The sequence below is a fragment of the Fringilla coelebs genome (genome assembly GCF_963513975.1).
Source record: "Fringilla coelebs genome assembly, chromosome: 4".
Classification (NCBI taxonomy): Eukaryota; Metazoa; Chordata; class Aves; order Passeriformes; family Fringillidae; genus Fringilla; species Fringilla coelebs.
In genome coordinates this window covers 27904062-27923503 of record NC_140032.1, presented here as the reverse complement: position 1 = coordinate 27923503, position 19442 = coordinate 27904062, and the positions used below count along the sequence as shown (strand labels likewise).

Sequence of the window (19442 nt, the reverse complement as noted above, 5' to 3'; positions counted from 1 at the left end):
AGGTATATTGACTGCTACTTTTAACATTGTGTTACATATGTATATATGGATTTATATCCAAAATACACAGATACAAAGCACCTTGATTACCAGAGCTGAATTTTGTAGCATTCCTCCAAAAGATGCAGGGGTTTTGCTGTGTTAGGCTTTACTGCTCTCCACAGCACTTGCACATTTTTAAGAGGTAGAAAGAAAAACTTCAAAAGTAGCCACCAGGAAAGAGGTGAATCCAACTTTTGCCAGTTCCTTCAGATTGATCAAATTGCTCAATTACATCAGACCTTTGTTGGCAAAAGTCGAACCTGTCACTTTCCTGGAGCAGGAAATAAGTAAAAGTGGATTTGTTTTGGGTTTTTTTCCTTAAGAACCAACAATTTCTGGAAAGTGATACAATCACAGATCTCAGCATCAAAATGATGAATGGGCTTCAGGCATGCATAGCTTTATTAGCAAGTCTTGTACTTTGAGTTTAGTGTACCTTATTATAGAAATACTAAAAATCTAGAATTTCTACAGAGAAACCCGAACATCGTTTCCAGGATGTGCCATGATCACTGGAATAGACCCAGGTCCACTAGGTGGCACAAAGAGTCCATGTAGAAGCCAGCAGCAAGCCGGGAGCGCCCTTCCTTCCATTCGGCATCTTTATGTATTTATGCAAAGCAAATGGGTACAGATAAAGATTGCAGACACAGCTACAGTCCAGCAACCCACACATGTCGTTTCGTAAAGACAAGTTCAGATGTCAACGGGCTCCTTTGGACGAGAAGCTCAGTGAAAATCTCCCTGAAGAGCAGTATCTTCTCCTGCAGACCTTGACTGACTCACAGCTGAGTAACCATGCTGAAACTCATTTCTGTGTCTGTATTCATGAAAATACAGCCATCCCTGCACAGGAGCATTTAAACTGAGAAGAAGCTAAAAATTTCATTTTCCCCCCTCTCCTCCATTTGCCATCATGCCATTCTACTTAAATTCCTGTGCTATCACCTTGAAATGGTAAAGGACACGCTGACAATGCTGCTGGGGCAGCTCTGCTTGGATAATGTTGAGCTTGCAGCACACACAGGTGGGAGAGGCAACCACCATGATAAATTCTGAAACTCACCCAAGTTCCAACAGAGATACAACTAATACTGAGACAAAACAATAGCAATTATTTTTATACTTGGAATTTTTAAAATGTCAAAGATCTTAATTTAGATAATAAGTGTCAATTTCACCACAGCTGGGCAGGCACTTACGTGATCACACTGTGGGCAATTGTAGGAAAGTTTCCTGCAGCCCCAGGGTTATTGCCCCTTTGAAGACTGCCTAGTGCAACAAACCCTTGCTCAAAACAAGGTCACCTACAGCTGTCGAGGACTGTTTCCAAGCGGGTTTTGAATACCTCTGTGGAGGAGACTCCACAACTTCTCTGGGCAGCCTGTTGCACTGTTTGATCACCCTCATGAAAAAAAACAAAACAGATGTTTCAGTTGAATTCCCGGTATTTCAATTTGCGCTGTCTTGTACCTCCCACGGATACAACCAAGAGGAGATGTTTTACTCCCACCCACTATTACACATGGAGATGCTTCCCTCCTTGAGCCTTCCCTTCTCAAGCCTCAACAGCCCCAGCTTGCTCACTGTCCTCACGTGAGAGATGCTCCAATCCCTCAGTCATCTTTGGGCTCTCTGCAGCACTTCCCAAGAACAGCCACATCCCTGTTGTCTTGGGAGCCTTATGGAAGGCTCTGTATGCTGGGAGTAGGGCAGGTCTGCAGCCCAGATGTGAGCAGGGGCTGCCACTGTGCAGGGGATCTGCTGGACCCCCCCGTGCCAGCTCAGCGGCTGTGCTGGGGCAGAGTTAGCCCTGCAGCCTGATGGAGATGGAGGCTCGGTTCTTTGCCTCTGTGGCCAAAGCCCTGTGGTAGCAGGGCAGCCCCTGACACCATTCAGCTATTGCTGGTCAGTGCTTGCACAGCATCAAGGCTTTCTCTCCCCAACACCATTGATAGTGCAGCATGGATGGTAAAACTTTAGGTCCAGGAATTAATATAGCTGCATCTACTACGATCTTTGTGTGGCCTACGAAGGGTCAGAGGATGAAATAAAAGTGGAATATCTTTTTATATAAAGTTGCACCTCTGGTTCACCTAAAGTACCAAAACCACACCCCCCTGTTTTCATACACTGCTGGCAAAGACAAAGTATAAAGTCCTCTCCCAAGGAATGGTCTAAAATCTGCAGGTTTCATTAAGGAATAACAGCATTTGCCTAGGTGAGGCTGCCACATCAATTTCCATATAAAACATTTTAAATTGGACGACTGACTCATCTTTTTTTTTTCTCTTTAATTAGCATCACACAGGAATGTCAGTGTTTCTTATATTGAGGGTGACAAAAAAGAACAAATTTGGCTTCCCAACAGAACACTAGAATTATTTACTTATCTTTAGGTTAATTACCTAAATTTTAGAGATATAAGACACAAAAACCCCCAAAACAAAGCTAAAATTTTCTCAAAAACACATTATGATGTTTAATTGAGAAATTCAGATTTTAATAAACTGAAAACACCTGCCCTTTTATTATCTCTACACTCCCCTGCTTCTGATGCTAGACTCTCATTATTTCTCATAGAAAAACAGCCCCAATGATTACTGTTCTCCTTTATTATTTCTCTAAAGCTGTTTTTGCCCCCATCCCAACTGCAGACAGTAAGACAGACAACTAGAGTATATGGAGTTTTATCACGATTTCATGCCTGCCACACTCCCCTGTAACTCACCCCAGCTGAGGACTACACACAACAGCCAAGGGTGCTTTTGATCTTCCCAAGGTGAGAACAGCAGGGAAGCCTCTGGGAGCAGAGTCCAGGTGAGCCACATTAACATCTTGCCCACATAAGGCTCATTTTGTACATGGCATATGCAGTAGTCCACAGATTTAAATCTTCCACAAATTTGTGCTTGTTTTCTATTTCATTAATTGAAATACTTGATTTAAAAACAAAGTTGTTTAAAAATTACTTTTGTTTTACTCTAGTTTGCTTATAAAAATGCATATAAAATAATAGTAACAAGAAGACAAATTGACAGCTATACTACAGTCTGAATATTAGTACTGATTTAATACTAGAAATCTGCACAGGCTTTAGTCACCAAATGATACCAATTTTATTATAACACCTGTGTTCAACGAGGTCCTAATTTTTTGTAATTGATATATCCATGTAGGAATTACTATTAACTGAAGTGTTATGGTTTTCATTGTAATGCCAAAATATGCATTTTTCAGTAAGATGAAACACACTGTTTTTAACAAAGTGGAACACTAGCTTTTCAAAAACAAATTCCAATTTAAAAGGGTTTATTTACAAAACAGGATATTTAAAAGTCACCACTGAAGACATCAAGAGCAGGACATGAGTTTTCTCCTCCTTCCTAAATCAACCTGAATAATTAACACCAATTAGCATCAGTGGAAACTACTGACTTAATTACAAACAGTCTTAATGGGTAAGTAACAGAGACAAAATCCTCTTCACTCCTGTAACTGGCAAATTAAAGACCTAGCAATTAAAATGTGTAAGATGCACCCACCAAGAATACACAGTTCCCTACATGGCTGAGAAGCCTCAAGTGATACAAGTATTTTCAGGTACTTTGGAATTGGTGTTCTAAGCTGGCTTTAATCAGTAAAATTTAATACATAATATATGATACAATATTTTCAGTTAACACAATATTCTTTGTCATTTTTAAGTGGAACAATCTTGTTGCAAACTAGATAAAATCTGAGCAAAAAAAAAATTTTTTTTTCCCCCTATGTTATTTAACATGTTGTTTGCACTTTAGAGATGCTTGTAATGTTAGCTGATACTCAAGAGGTTTTTACTGGATTTTAGGCAAGCAGAACAGGACCTTTTGGCCAGTGCAAGGACATGCAGCAATGCATCCTCCCATTTCAAGTGCTCTGTATAATTCTTATGAATACACACCATGTCACCCTGCTGGCATGTAATTCTTCAGAAAACTGTATGTTCCTGACTGCATATTACTTCAAAGTCTAAGTTTGAAATGCTCCTCTGCTAAATACACCAGATATTTTTCAAGATTAGTTCTCACTTCATTTACCTAATATGTACGTCACAACATAAAGTCCTGTGTCACCTCTCCAACAGCTTGAGCTTAACTGTGTGAATGATTCCAGATTGCTCTGAACTTTTAAAACCAAAATTTGAAAAACATCTCCAGCTGTGGTTGAAGTTTGAATATAAAATACTTTGAGAATTTTTTAATATTTCAAGTATTTCAATACATCTTTAAAAATTTTCTCTTCACTTTTCATTAAATATGGGGATATTTAAAACGCAATTTCACACAAAGGTTAAACAAAAGGAGATTGATAGAAACAGTAATAAAGAATAACTGATATATATTTTTTATTAAGAAAAGGTACAGTAAACAAAATGCATTCACAAAATAGGTAATTGATACTTTTAAATACCATAAAGGATAACCTGAAAACAGAAAACACTTGTTAGAAACCCAAACATAGGAAATCATCATGAGTAGAAAACATGCACTGGCTCAGCATTTTTAACACAGTTGGGGATGTTATTCTGTGTTAGCTCACATTAAGATGAATAAACTTCTCCAATCATATGAGATAAGCAAACAAATAAAATAGAAAAATGAAAACAAGAGATTGTCAAATCAATACTCATTTCCTTCTTTTAATTATTATGTTTCCAAAAAAGTAAGAAAACTTAGCCAGGCTTGATATAAAACCTGTCAAACAGCCAGAAAAAGTCAGTCACTCCTGCCAGTTGGGAAAGCAGAATTTTGCAAAATTGATTACTTCACCTGTTCTCAGAGGTTTCAAGGGTAATCAGTGATTTGAAGAAAACAGAGGTAAAATACAAGTATTCATAATTTATATTAAAAAAGTCCTTGTAACAAGGTAATGCTTCAGCTACTCAAGTACTGGTTATTCCTTGATGGTCACATTTCTGTGGAGCAAGAAAAGATGTCAAAATAAAGGAAACTATTGTATTTTACTAATTAATATTAGGACAAAAAGCAGTAATTAGCTTTAGCCTCCTCAAATGGTCTTTTGTTATTCCAAATATCCACTTTTAGCATATTAATTACTCTGACCCATTACTTACACCACTGACCCATTGCTAAAATGATTTACAAAAGTAATAGTGAGACAAGGAGGACGAGAAAATTTCTTGAGAAGATGAAATCAGGTCAGAGAGAGACAGCTGTAACAGAACAGTAACTACAGAGTACACTTTACTCTGGTAAGCTCCCAAGAAGGAATAAACAAGAAGGATGAAAGATGGTAACAGCTCTGCTGAGATCACTCTACTGTAACTGATAAATTTAAAAGGCAAGCTATGCGTAACAACTGCTTGTGAATTCAGTTGTTAAAACCCACGTTCTTTAAAATACACTCTTGACAAAAATGGGGTATTTTCTGGTAAGATATAGTACAGAGTTGACATTGTTAAAACTACGGATACAAATATGAGATAAAAACAGTGCACTACATGGTATCCTCCAAGCACAGCAACTGGACGTTTTATTACTCTCAGGACTCACTGTAAAGCAAGAAAGACTAAAGACAGTACTCTACTGATGATACTCATTCTCAGAAATATATCATCTGTCATCACCTCAGTCAAAATGTCGTTTTGCAACATAACAGGGTATGCCTAGGGGCTCACCAGTAAAGCAAAAGGCATATCTGCTGTTTCATCCCCACTGTCAGTATCTCATTTGCTACAGTTTCCACTTTCTGCTTTGCCCAAAAATCGCAGAAGAGAAAAATTGCTGACAATGTGGGTTCATGCCAGGCTGAGCTCAGTTCTCAAGAAACCTGTGTTTTTGTTAATAAAGGTAAGCTTAGAACAAGCCATATGTATTTACCAGCAAAAATAAACTTTAAAATCTGTTAGATTCATGAGCTATCACACCACACATATTTCCTACAACGATCACTCTTTATATCTTCCTGTCCTTCCCCTTTTCACTACAATTTATTATTCAATATAGGACAGGTCAATACTATTCAATACAGTCAATAATCAGCCTGTAACACATAACTGGCATAATCTAAAGCAACAATGATCTCTAAAAGAACAAACATGACAGGGAAAATGAGCAGGTAAGAGGCCGATTTTGATTTCTTTTTTTATGGACTATAGTGATCACGATCTTAGACATTCATAGACTCAAGCACTAACAATGAAAAATACTTTAATTATTTTTATGCACTTGTTCTGGAGATAGTTTCATCTAGTCTAGGGTTCAAATGCATTTTAGTTGGACTCTTCTCTGCAGTGTCTTTCCTTCATTGCTGTACTCAGGAGAATTTCATGGCATTCCTCTTAATATGAACCATTCATTGTTTGGAGATAACTATTTACAATAATAAACTGGTAAAATATATTTGGATATAATAAACGGTAGTAATATGCAGGCAACATACATCTGAAAGTTGTCAGGTGGTGCAAGGCCATTAAGAAAAAGAGGAAGGAGAATCCATTATATTATATGGTCTTTGGAGAGCACTTTGCATTTATTGGATGCAATCAATATTTTATAGTAGGAGAGACAGCAAAAGCAGAACTTAGAAACATCTGAAGCGTGTAACAATTTCATATACTCACAAAGGTATTATTAAGAAACAGTTTACACCTGACTCTTAAACAGAAAAGACTTGCTAAACTGAAATCACTTACTTTTCAGCTGCTGCTTGCTCAGCTGTTCTGGCAGCGCTGCGCTCTGGGGAAGGCGAGGGAGACCTGAGCGTGGAGCTGAGCGGAGGCGACGCGCGGAGCGAGGACGTGCAGAGGCCGTGCCGCCGCATCTCCTGGATGGCTCGCTCCCTGCCAACACACAGCACCCTCAGCTACACAGCACCTGGCACTGCACCACGGTAAAGGAACAATACAGAGCCTTGCAAGAAGTCTCACTTCCTCCTAATGCCCCTCCAGTCTAACTCTGGAGAAGGGATTTTTTTTATTTTCATGAGAAGGAATTTTTTTTTATTTTTAGAGGCAGTGGTAAACTCACAAAACTTACGAAGAAATTCAGAAACATTGTAAGATTTTTTCTTTAAGCAGTTTTCAAGATGAAAATTTTGTATGACAAGAGGAACAGAGTTTTCCATAAAAGTTCCTCACTATTCAAAAAAGCAACAGTTTTAAAAGTGAGAAAAAAGAAATAAGGAGGGAAAGCGAACTCACTGAAAAACCAGCATCTTACCGTTCAAATCGCTCAGTTGTCAGTTTCCTTTTTAAAACATCAGTATCAGTCTGCATCTGTGCAACTTTACTTCGAAGCATGGAAACCTCTCTATTATTGCTGCTTCTAAAAAAAATCATGAGAAGCAACAAAGTTTTCTTTCATCAATCATCATCTATGAGCTTAGAGAAGTTAGAGAAAGATAAAACTAGATACTGAACATGTTGTTTGACAAACTAAATCAAAGGCAAATTAGAAGTAGCAAGAACCAAATGAATGCAACAGGAAGTTTCTGGAAGAACCTGACGTGAGAATAAAGCAAGAAGTTGGCAAGCCTCCCACTACATCCTGACTACATCATGCTCTTTTTCAGACAAAGGTAAACACAAACATGTTTGATAAAAAGAGACAAAACAATTAAATCATTAGTTTATTGCTTTACTGTCCTCTGCTGTAATTTGAGATAGTCTTTGTGTAAAAAAAAGAGAAGAAAAAGGCAGTAAATATCCACAAAAAATTACAAACTTAACAGACAATGGCTTCAGTAAAAATTTTATCAAGTAGGCTGGAACTATCTGGCTAGCCATGAATACAACTGAACCAAATCTAAGTAAAAATTGTATTAAAGCAAATACCAGACCAGCAAAACCCAGAGTCTGAAAGCTTGTTAACTACACCCTTGGTATTTGGGCCCAAATGTTTCAAGTGCAAAAATCAAAATTAAAAGGAGCCTTGAAAATCTTCAGAAACATATTAATGTAATTCTCAGTAAATCATCAGCTTGGCTTATTCAATGCTTGGTTGCAAAATACCATCAATTACATTATAAAGAAAGAAAAAGAAATTGTTGCATGTAAAATAAGTTGTCTAAACAAGAATCTAGACAGCTATGTCATTCCATACAGTCTTCAAAGCCACTGTGAGGTGCAGTGCTCAAAAGTCTCTTGTGGAGAAGCAAAGTTGTACTAGTTTATTGCTAAAGCACTGGACTGGAGTTCTGAAAAATGAGTTCCACTCCCAGCTCAGTCAACAGACTTCCTGTCTGGCACCCGCTGGTCTTTGACTCCAGGAAGACGAAAACTACTCAAGAGATTTGTTCCAAATAAAACTGCAGAATATTTTTTCCCATGTTCCCTATTCATCAGTAAAATTCCTAGAGTGGTATCTTGATCCAGTATGTTGAGAACAGATGCAGAAGACAAGACATCTTGATGATAGCTTATATGTCCTTCAAAGACAGGCATATGCTTTCAGGATGGAGGTAAGAATTCAGGGCCCAATATCATTATTGTAAAATAAGGAAAGAAAGCAAATAGTTTGTGAGTTCTGAGGTCATTCCGTGTCAATGACATTTAAACAAAATTAAGAGCATTAAGTAAATCACACCAAAATTTAGAAATATTTAAATATATGCACAGTAACCATCATGTAAGTTTACATGATGATACACAATTTTCAGAGGATATCCGTCTCTTTCACAGTAGATACATATAGCTCTCAAGAAGTAGCTTAGCTATTCTATCTCCTCTGTTTATTTAATTCTTTAATCACTCTAGAGCATCAAGACCTCATTTACTGTACTATCACCCATGCAGTAATCAAAGTAACAACTACTTATTCTTTACATAACTCATAATTTCAGCACTGGAGAACTTCACGAGTTAAACTTAATTCTGAGAATCCCTCTAAAGTCAGAGGCTGTAGCAGTGCCATTTTCTAAATAAAGCAGAGGGACAGGTACTACAAAGCTAAAACTTTAAATAATGTTCAAAAATATTGGCACATGATTTTTGTCAGTTATAGCTGAAATTCTTCAAAGTCAAATGAATTTGTGTGTTTTGCAAGACACAAACATAATTGTCACATACGTCAGTCACAGCTGTGACCATTTAAAGTTCCTCCTCTTTAGACTACAACTATCACAAACCAAATAGTAGAAAATAAGATATATACAACTAGTTCTCACACCTGAACACTTGCTAGTAACATGCAGAACCTTTGAGATAAACAGTGGAAAACAATTCAACAGAATGTCCACTCTTTCTCCAAGAGAACGTTTTCTTTCTTCCTGCAAATATCTCACCCTATTAACACTGCAAGTATTAACATTTACAAAAAACAAATTACCCCTGTGTGCAAAATACCCCCCACGTGTGCAAAAGAAAAAATGGTGAAAAAATTACTAAGTACTTAGTTAAACAGTTTTATAATGTTTGTACACAAAGTAACTGGATTCAATTTAATTTAAAAAAACTTAATTTAATTTAAAAACGCCTTCTTTCCTTTTGATTTCTTTTTGTTTGTTTGTTTGTTTGTTTTTGGGATTTTGTTGGTTTGTGTTTTTTCTAACTTTCAATATTGAACTCTGTAATCAGGACATTCTATTAGCTTATGTTCCTTGTATGCAATTATCATTTTTTCCCCAAGTAAACAAAACTCAACAATACTAAACATGAAGCAATTACTTGCAATAATAATGTCATCATTTCCAGATTCACTGAGAACACTGCTACTTGAGGTAGACCATCATAAGCTATCACAAGTTGTAGCCTCTACATAAACCAACCAAAAGCATATTTCTTGCACAGCTGTGTCACCAAGTTCCTGACAGTTTAAGTGAGCTATATTCTATACCTCATGAGGAGTATTACTGTTCCATTAACTTCCACATTTCCTTTCTCTCCCTACATTAGTGTTTACTTAACAGGTGGATTTCTACATCTGAAATTCTGCTTTGACTCTACTCTTCACCACATCTGCACTTGGCTGCTACTCCTCCTTCTTGCTATTTAATGCACAGCTGCCACTAGTTCCTGCTGATGTATCCTTAGGAGAATTTCACACACACAAAGTACCTCCTCTCTTAATTTCCTTGTTCCAAACAGATCAGTCTTTCCTATACAAGTGTTGCTAACAGTTATTGCTTCTTTAGGCAGATCCACAGCAGAAGTTGTTGCTGGCCACATTTAGTGGAGATGGCAGGTTTAGTTCTGTTTGTATCTCAAAGGAATAATAAGTGACACAGGACTTTTTCCACAACAGTTAATATCAACAGTAGCAAAAGTACTTTTGCTTTTTTTAAAGCACTATGACTTCACTGTTATGCAAGTGAAAATGTATGTATCATTATGTAATAATGATTTATGTAATCAAAGCAAGGACAACAAGCATCTTCAGTAGATAAGCACTTCACATTTACCATGAATTTAATATACTTGGGGTTTTTTTGTGAGCAGTAAACACACATTGAAATTTTGTGTAGAAGATGTTTCCTTTAGAACTCCTGTTTAAGTTTACTGCTTGCACTAAACTGATGTCCACCAAAGTGCTGATTAATTGAAAGCACTATGAAAGACCTGTAAAGAAACTTTAAATGATGCCATGAAAGGCCAAAAGACATTGCTGCAGAAATCTGCTCAGCCATACCGAACACCCAGATTTTGGGAGTAAGTATTGTCACATAGTAATAGTTCTTTTGCAAAGCACATAACACACACACATTTGTTAAACTTACAGTTTGCTCTCAGCCAGCGTTAGCTTGTCTTTCAGTAACTGAATTTCGGTATCTTTGTCTTGGGACGTTAATTGATTCTGAAATTCTTTGTCTCTACTAGTAGCCAATAATGTTTCAAGATTCTGAACTGTAAGTCTCTCACTGGATAGTTGCTTTTTCAGCAACTCTCCTTCTGATTTTGTATCTTCTAATTCTCCTAGAACCTAAGGCACAAATTTTATATGTTATTAATACACTAATTTACAAACACAGAGAATTTTATTTTGTGAAGAGTTGTTACAAAAACTGAAATGAAGAGAAGTTTAATAAAAAAGAATAAGAAACTGAGCTCACAAGATAATGTAAAGGCTACAATAATTTTAAACTATACTTAATTTAAAACTATTCAAGCTGTACATCCGTCAAATGTTTTACTGGGAGCTGCATTACTGAGTGCTGGAAATGTTAACGTGAGTATCTGGAGCACGAATTTGCTTTTAACAGTGGAACTTTACACAAGTACAAAAATAGTATTTACTATACTTCATTCTATTTGACTAGGTCAGCTCACAATTAGCCTCTTGGCTTTGCTGAAAATGTAGGAATACTTGTTTTCCTCTTCAGTTCTGTGAATATAAACAAATTTTACTGTTCTCATGGTCATGAATATTCCAGTCCCAGAAATGCTGACCAAGTCACTAAATGAAGACAAAATCAGCTGTAAAGAAAAAGGCTCCGAAAATATGAATATTTAGAACTTTTTAAACTATTTCAAAATATTCAATGAATTCCAGCTGTTTCTAAATTTCTGAATTGAACAGAAACCATTAGGGTAAGATATTTACTATCTAAATAAGAAATGCACTATTTTCTTTTTATAAAATTTGTGTAAATTTAAAAACAAAAAGAAATATATATAACCTGTCTGTTAGGTGTAGCTAAAACTACACCTGCAACATTTTGTGATAATGAATCAAAGAAACTCCCTCTTTTTGTACAAAACCCACAGCTACAGATCTGTATATTGTAACATTTATAATTTATAAAAAAGCCACAAAAATAATGATGAAATTTACTTACCTTGCTCTAAGAAGTAATTATTTTCTCCAAAACCTATTAAAAGCAAAGGAAGTTACTTTGTTACAGCAAATTAAATTTGCCTTTGCTGCTTACCCTTTCATAATCCATGCTTTTGGATGTCAGCTGTCGAGCTAAAAGTTCTTTGCTAGCCTCAAGTTTCACACAGAGTTCTCTCACAGAAGTGAGGTCTGCCAACACAGAAGCCTTATCCTGATTTTCACGTTTAAGATCCTCTTCCAATCGGGACATATTTTTGGTTATGGAGGAGATCTGAGATTCATATACTTGATGTGCAACAATATGCTAAACAAAACCAAATATGGATACATTTTCAGTGTTAAATTTAAGAGTTTCCTGTTGAATAACCTGTGTTTTTTAACACCTTATTTTTCCTATAAAATTAACTTAATATTCCTTCCCTCTCCCTAAAACATAGCTAAGGGCAACTAATAAACCATCTCTGCAATTTTTAATCACCAAACTTGAGTAATTATACAAGTACTATAAAAGGGTGGAACAAGAATTAAAAAGCTTCAACCCCAAACATACGACCGATTTTTTAACTCAGCTTACAATATAATCTCTAACTCTTTCTGGCTAATTAAAAGCATGGGACAAAATGCAGTCAATCCACCACAATTATGCTCTAGAACTTCTCTCATTGCTTTTAAAGTATAAGCCTTTGCTTCAAAAATAGAACCCTTATGTTCTACAAAATTGGTCTAGGAATAAGTATTATGGAATCCTGATTCTGAATTTGGATGTCTACCAGATTTTTTCCTTGACTCCAGCCATCAATGCTTCAAATACTTCACTCAAAGCTTCAGAGAAACATAAGAACTAAGCTTGCAAAATACTCATAAAACTATATGCAAATGTTCTGAAGCAACTAAAGAAAAGTTTCTAACAATGTCATAGTAACAGTGATAACCCAACAGAAGAGATGTAAAACTATGAAAATATATGCCATGATTTTAATTTTGGGCAAGCAGGGGTGAAGCAAAGCAAAGCACATCTAAACTAACAGTAACTAATCAGTTACTGTTTCCAAAACTCCAGCATTCATATTTGAAACATTCACATATAGAAATTATTTTCCATTAAGGTGTTAAAAATCATACACTGACTTTATTAAAAAGCACTTGGACGTATCCCACTGTCCTAGATGGAATTCCATTGCACAAGTTATTACCCCTTGAATCTCTTTTTCCAGAAACTCTACTCTCTCTCGAAGATGTCTCCGATCTGTATCTACTGAAAGGAGTTCCAGTCGAATGGAGCTGCTTTCTCCTTCAGCTTGATGAGCCTTCATTTCCCAGCCTTCAGCTTGTGTATGCAGCATCCGGAACTTCTCTAACAATTCTTGGTTTTCTTTCTCCTAATGAAACAGTAAATCGCTCTGCAATGATCAACATAACCTCAAGTTGTCTCACCTCATTTCATGCCTATTTCTTACAATATCTCTTCTTTTTTTCCCCCCTAGAAAACATAACATCCTTCATTTTCTTAATCCCACTATCCGGCAACTATTAAAATTCATCATCCCTCTTCCAAGTCCAAATAGCAAATAAATACAGTTATGGCATTAAGTTTTAGTAAAATGAAATTACACTTAAGAGTTGCTAATGAGTTTTAAGGCTCCCAGGAGAGGGGTTATTTTGGATCTCTCTGCATTGTCAAGGGTCACATTACTGAGATACACTGCATGCTGCCCTTTCCAAGAAATTCCATTTTCAGCTCTTTTAGTTACTTTACTCTTATAAATATTTGTATTACAGCAGTGCCTGAAACAATGGTAAACTTCTAGAGCATATATGCCTAAGGAGTCTATCACAGAGGTACAAAAATGCAAGCTTTAGTGCTCACCATTTCTGCAGTGACAGAACAAATGTTGCTTGTGAATTTTACTTTGGCCAAGTGTGGATTATAAGGCAGGGATAAATTTTTCCTATTTACCTCCATTCCCTGCTCACGTAATGTGCAGTGGGATATGCAGACTGGTAGTATAAATCAGTGTAAATCTAATGAGAAAGGCAACTGTTTCTGAAATTCCTTCTTTGTATCCTGCAGAACTTGGGAAGTACAGACAGGATCAGGTGGAGCATTAGTAAATAGAAACTTGAGACTTAGCAAGTGAACTCTGCGCAGAAAAGTAAATCCTTGTCTCCACAGGCATTACCCAGACACAATACTAGAAAAATCCCTGAAATCAAGCATTCATAATTGGTTGTTGGCATTCATAATTAGTTGCTGGCTGTGTATTCTATAGCTTCCTGGTACCCAACTTGAATAACTGGATTATCATTTGCCAAAGATGTAGCCACGTCTGTAGCTGAAGTAGTTTGAACACATGATATATTGTAAAATTCTTAAAAAATAAACTTTAAATATTTTAGATTGATAGTTCTAAGCTAACCTGCTACTGACCTTAACTTTTTCTCCATGCTTCAGTTTCTCTGGTAAAAAGTGCTTGAATTTACATGCATTCATCTAGACATGCAAGTTGAAGTCAGATCAAAACTTATTCTTCCTAGTTCGAAGTTACATAATAAATTTGCCAGTTCAGTTGTCTTGACACAAATCCTATCTTTTTAAAATTATTTTAAGTTTTAACTCGCATATATCATGCTTTTGAATCCAAGTATCACGATAAAGGACATTGAACCAGAGCACTATTTTAACAGTACTATTTTTACAATTTTATGCAGAACAGATAAAATATTTTTCTTTTCCAAAAGGGCAAAATAAGTAAAATCATTTTATAAGCTGCTTACTGCCTACAATCATGAAACAGTACCCATTATTTTACTGATTGCCTGGTCAAAACCCCAAAAGCAAAATAACATTCAAACATGACATGTTTGTCAATCTCCAGGGTTATAGCCAACTAAAACATGATCCACGAAATTATGATGTGCTAGAATTAATTAGTGCTTCAGATCTAACAATGTGTTATATGAACACTAGTAACTTTAAACACTGCACCCACCAGTAGCTTTAAACACTGCAGAGAAAATAAGGAAAAACAAAAGAAGGAAATGGGACAGGCAGAGAGAACAGCACCCAAACCATGCAAATCTTTGTTTTACTGAATGCAGTAACAACTGTCTATGGATTATATTTTTACCTTTGAAGCTATCAAGTTCTCAAATCTGGAGACTTCAGTTATATAACTATGAACCCTGGTTTTCATTTCTTCTTTTTCACGTATTGCATCTTCAAGCTCAGTACTGATAGCCTACAGATTGCATAAAGGCAAAATTGTGCTTTGCAATAAATTAATTACTATATAATACTCTCTCAGATTAAATCAAAGTAATTGCATATGCCCTAGATTTTTTTTCTATTCTACTTAAAAAGCTCTTTGGGATTTGTAGAGCTCAGAAATATCCCCTGTTACCTTAGATACACCAAAGAGTTTCCAGGCAAGAATAAGTACAATAAACAATGACTATCCCACCAGTTCATAAAACATGCAGCTTCCCGGATGACACACCCTGATCTTTGGAAAATTTAACATACTGATGTTTGGGAGCTGGAATTTTTATAGCTTTAAGATTCAGTGTCCCTGAGTAAAGGAAAAGTTTTAGATCAATAGAAAGCCAACTTTCTAACATAACATTCATTTTAAAGTAGAATTGCAAGACAAAATAACTAAATGCACTACTAACCTAAACATCAAAAATGCACCATGGAATTTATTTGAGATATTTGAACTGCTCATTCTGTCCTTCTCTGCTTCAGCTCTCTTCTTCTTCTGAGTCCTCTAGCCCAATGAGCCAAAACTGCAAGTATCTTTTTCTATCTCCATGATCAAATGTGGGGAAATAAAGGATGCTGCCTTATTTCTTGCCCCTCTTCTTTTTGTGGTATATTACTATTCATTAGCCTTTTTACTGTATGCCTTATTTAACATATGCTAAAAACAGTCTGCCTGTCTCTGTGGTAGCCTTCCCAAACACTGGGAAAACCTTCATCATCATATTATGATACTAATCACTATTTCATCTTATTGGGCACCTGTAAAGAGCAGGTCTAATTGCAGTATTACATCCCCACATTTATATATTGCACTGTATGTTTTGCAAGAACTGTTCAAGGTCCTACATCACTGCCTTGAAACATGTTGCAATATTATACTTTGTGGCATCAGACTCAGCTGGGGTGACTGAGGGGGATTGAAATAAATAGTTTTGTTAACAATGTCCTGATTGTTTTTAGTGTTGGCACTTAGAGAGAATTCAAACAAACACTTGTATATCAGGATGAAAATTTTAAAGGGTATTTGAATCTCACAAGGAGCTGCAGTAGTTGTATTTGCTATACAAGCTGTATGTAATGAGTTGCAACAAAATTCCAGGTTCACTCTTAAGATAACTCTCACATACCCTCTACAAAGACTTTATAATGCTCAGCCCAATAAAAGATGTTACTTACCCTATAAAACACAAAACATTTTGGTTATATATTGTCCATACAGACATTCTATACTATAGAGGCATCCAGGTCATGCACTTGGGAGTGGGGAGGCTTTTGGTCAGCAATAACCAGCTGCTGCACAAAACCAACTCATTATTCCTCCAACAGCCTAATCTCCAAAACACCCTCATCTAAAATATGGCATACCTCACTCATTAAATCCAACGCTTCATGGAAACTAGATGGATGAAATGAATGAATCACTGCACCAGAACAAATTCAGATGTGCTACCAATCCCCTTCCTCTCCCTCTCACTTTCACCTGATAATCTGATGTCTGCTTTTGGAGTTTCTTTCTCCCTCTCAATAATCACTTCCACAGATAATAAAACCCAATTTTTACCAATTAAATACCGATTGCCAAGTGATATAACCAATTAACATAATTTCATTACATTATAAATAATAATGTTCTAGATTTATTTTATTTAGATTTCTTTTTTAATCTCAGGAAGGGTTACCAAACTGAAAGCTTGCCCATTTCTCCCTCACTGCATTGACTACACTTAAGCATCTGAAGTATTGCTTTTACCATTTCTGCCCAATGATTTTCAACATCCCAGGGGCTCAAGAAATACCAATAATTAAACGCCTCAATCAATATTGAGGATGTAGCAGTTTTGATGCAAGTAAGCAATAAATGATTTAATACATCATTATCAGGTACAGTCTTCATACCTGGTTTTCTCTGGCCATTGTAGCCAGGTCATCTTGCAGTCGCCTGTTTTCCTTCAGAGCCATTTCCTTTACTCTTCCCATTTCTGCAAGCTCTAGCTGGGATGTATCAAGCTGGCGATGTAAGCTGGCTATCTCACGGTCTCTGTTGCTCAGCCTGTCCTTCATCTGGCTATCAAGTGAAAATTTTATTGAAGCTGTCCCCTCTTATACTATACCACATACTGCTGAAAATAATCAGATAAAATTCTTGCTCTCTGAATGATGACAAACTGAGTCTAAATATAATGTAAACTAAGTATGGAAAATGTCAATATGCAGAAATAAGAGGGATTTAATCTTCAGTTTTGAAGATGCATCTGGTAAGATGTATCTTATTAGAGAAAGAGCAATTTCAGATACCTAGGTTTATTTGTGTTTGGTAGTGATTATGGTAATTGCATATTTTATAAGCCATAAAGGAAGAAGACAAATAATTTACACTTGAAGGACAATTATCAAAAGAGTATTGAAAAGATTAAACAGAAAACTAGAACTATAAATATCCATAAACTTAGGTGAACTTTGGCATTATTTTTTGACACATATAGCTCATGCATCAATGTAGCAAATATTCAGTTACATTGATCTTCAAATATTTAAATATTGGTGTTTAAATTTTTGCTTTTAAGATGCTATAGTTTAAAATGTCATGCTCAAAAAGAGGAAAGAATGAAAGATCAGAGGAAGCCCAGCTAAAAACTACATAAATACATTTTAACTAAGACTGTACTGGTATCTTAAGCTAGAAGAATTTGATTGCCAATCATAAAGAATTCAGCTCTGAATCTTACCTGGGTCACTCTAATACCCAGTGGAGTGCTAGAAAGCTACTTCTTGACCAAGAGTTAGGAAATCTTACCAGTTTAGGGAAATTAACACAGACAAGGAATTGTTAATGATAGTTGTAACTGTTCCCTAGCAGCCTGCAACACAGTTGCAGAGGATGTGCCTTCCAAAGTCCACTACATCTTTATCAACACAGTACACTCCTCTACTTGACTCAAACAATTCACTCAATTTCATCAAAATAACTAAAATAGCCATCTACTTTCCCATTGAAACTACTACATAAAACAAAACCTCCAAAGAAGGCATCCTACTCTTTACTTACTCTGTTGAGGACTCCAGCTCAGAGAGAGTTAAACGTAAATGAGCGATTGTTTTTTCCTATGGAAAAAAAATCAAAAGTGTATTAGATATTATTAAGTTGCAACATAAGAGGACACTTCATTAAAGAACTTTTAATGTAAACATTTATTTTAGTTCTTCACCAATGAGTAACTTCCAAGTTTCTTTTCTTTACTGAGAAAGGATTGTCTTGTCATTGAAACAGATGGAAGTCAGCTATAGATTTTGTCATCTCAGATTAGTATTTTATATCTCAATAAATACCTCCACATGCAAAATGCAATCAAATGCTTCTTTATTTTCTTGGAGTATTTAGGGACTACAGTAACATTCATAATTAAAGTTCTATTGAGTTGGCAAATGACTCTGCATTGGGTCCAAGCACAGTGTATATGTGCTCTGCACAGACTTTGTCATCAAGGCAAAATGTCTCCCTAAAATATAACTGCTTTAAAAATCCCCAGGTGGAATGCAAGTAGTACTTTTACTGGACCTACCCTGTTAGCTAAGTTGTCATCTAAGCATGCAATTCTTTCTGTTTTTTCATCTACGGTTTCTTGAAGACTGTCCTTTTCTTTGTCCAAAACACTAATTGTACTTCTCAGCACACTGACTGCTTCTTCCTGTGAAGTGCTCCTCTGGTTTAACCTATCTGAAAACAAAAGAGTAAGTGCTTTCTATTTTAAAAACAGGAAATAAGCACAAAAAATAGTTACAGATTACCTATTATCTCTTTCAGCTTTATAATTTCATCTTGAGCTGTCAGTAGTTCGTCCTTTTTGAGGGACAATCTGTGCTGTAAATCTTCAACAGACTTCTGCTGTTGGTCATTTAAGAGCCTGAAAAATGAGTATACAGTTGAAAGAAGCTTGGAACTTATTCTGGGTCTTCAACTTCTGCTCTTAAGCTGCTTCAAGTGCTGGAACAGTCCCACCATAACCTCCTGACAGGGCTGTATCACCAACCAGCAGCATGGGGTTGGTGATACAGCCTCTCCCTTGAGGAGAGGGAGGACTTAAGGATTGCTGAGGCCAACACCACTTGGACTCCTGCTTCAAGTCCACCTCAACATCAATGCAAAATGGAGTAATGGAACCTTGGTGAAGCAACCACCTTAGCCAGAGACATTCACCTCCTCTGATTTCTGTTACTCTCCATAATGTTACTTGAATCTTTTGATTCTTGCTTTATAAAGTTTTTGATATGGAGCTCATAGCAGTGAGTATCAGCCCCACCACATTTTAAGAAACAACCAAATTGACAGCTACAGTCCTGATCCTAGTTTTAAAAAATAAAGAGCC

The 19442-nt window shown here is 36.2% G+C and overlaps 1 protein-coding gene across 1 annotated transcript in view; it reads right to left on the bottom strand.

Moving 5' to 3' along the window:
* Positions 1–4821: 4821 nt before the first annotated feature.
* CEP135 (centrosomal protein 135) overlaps positions 4822–19442 on the bottom strand; it is a 30713-nt gene continuing 16092 nt past the window's right edge. The window contains exons 16-26 of the mRNA XM_084204438.1: positions 18865–18980; positions 18639–18793; positions 18125–18180; positions 16975–17143; positions 14945–15055; positions 13010–13195; positions 11911–12120; positions 10759–10961; positions 7266–7370; positions 6740–6886; positions 4822–4999 (exon numbers count right to left, since the gene is read on the bottom strand). Of these exons, the coding sequence (XP_084060564.1) occupies positions 4978–4999; positions 6740–6886; positions 7266–7370; positions 10759–10961; positions 11911–12120; positions 13010–13195; positions 14945–15055; positions 16975–17143; positions 18125–18180; positions 18639–18793; positions 18865–18980 (1480 nt within the window). The 3' untranslated portion in view covers positions 4822–4977. The remainder of the gene's footprint in view (positions 5000–6739; positions 6887–7265; positions 7371–10758; positions 10962–11910; positions 12121–13009; positions 13196–14944; positions 15056–16974; positions 17144–18124; positions 18181–18638; positions 18794–18864; positions 18981–19442) is intronic.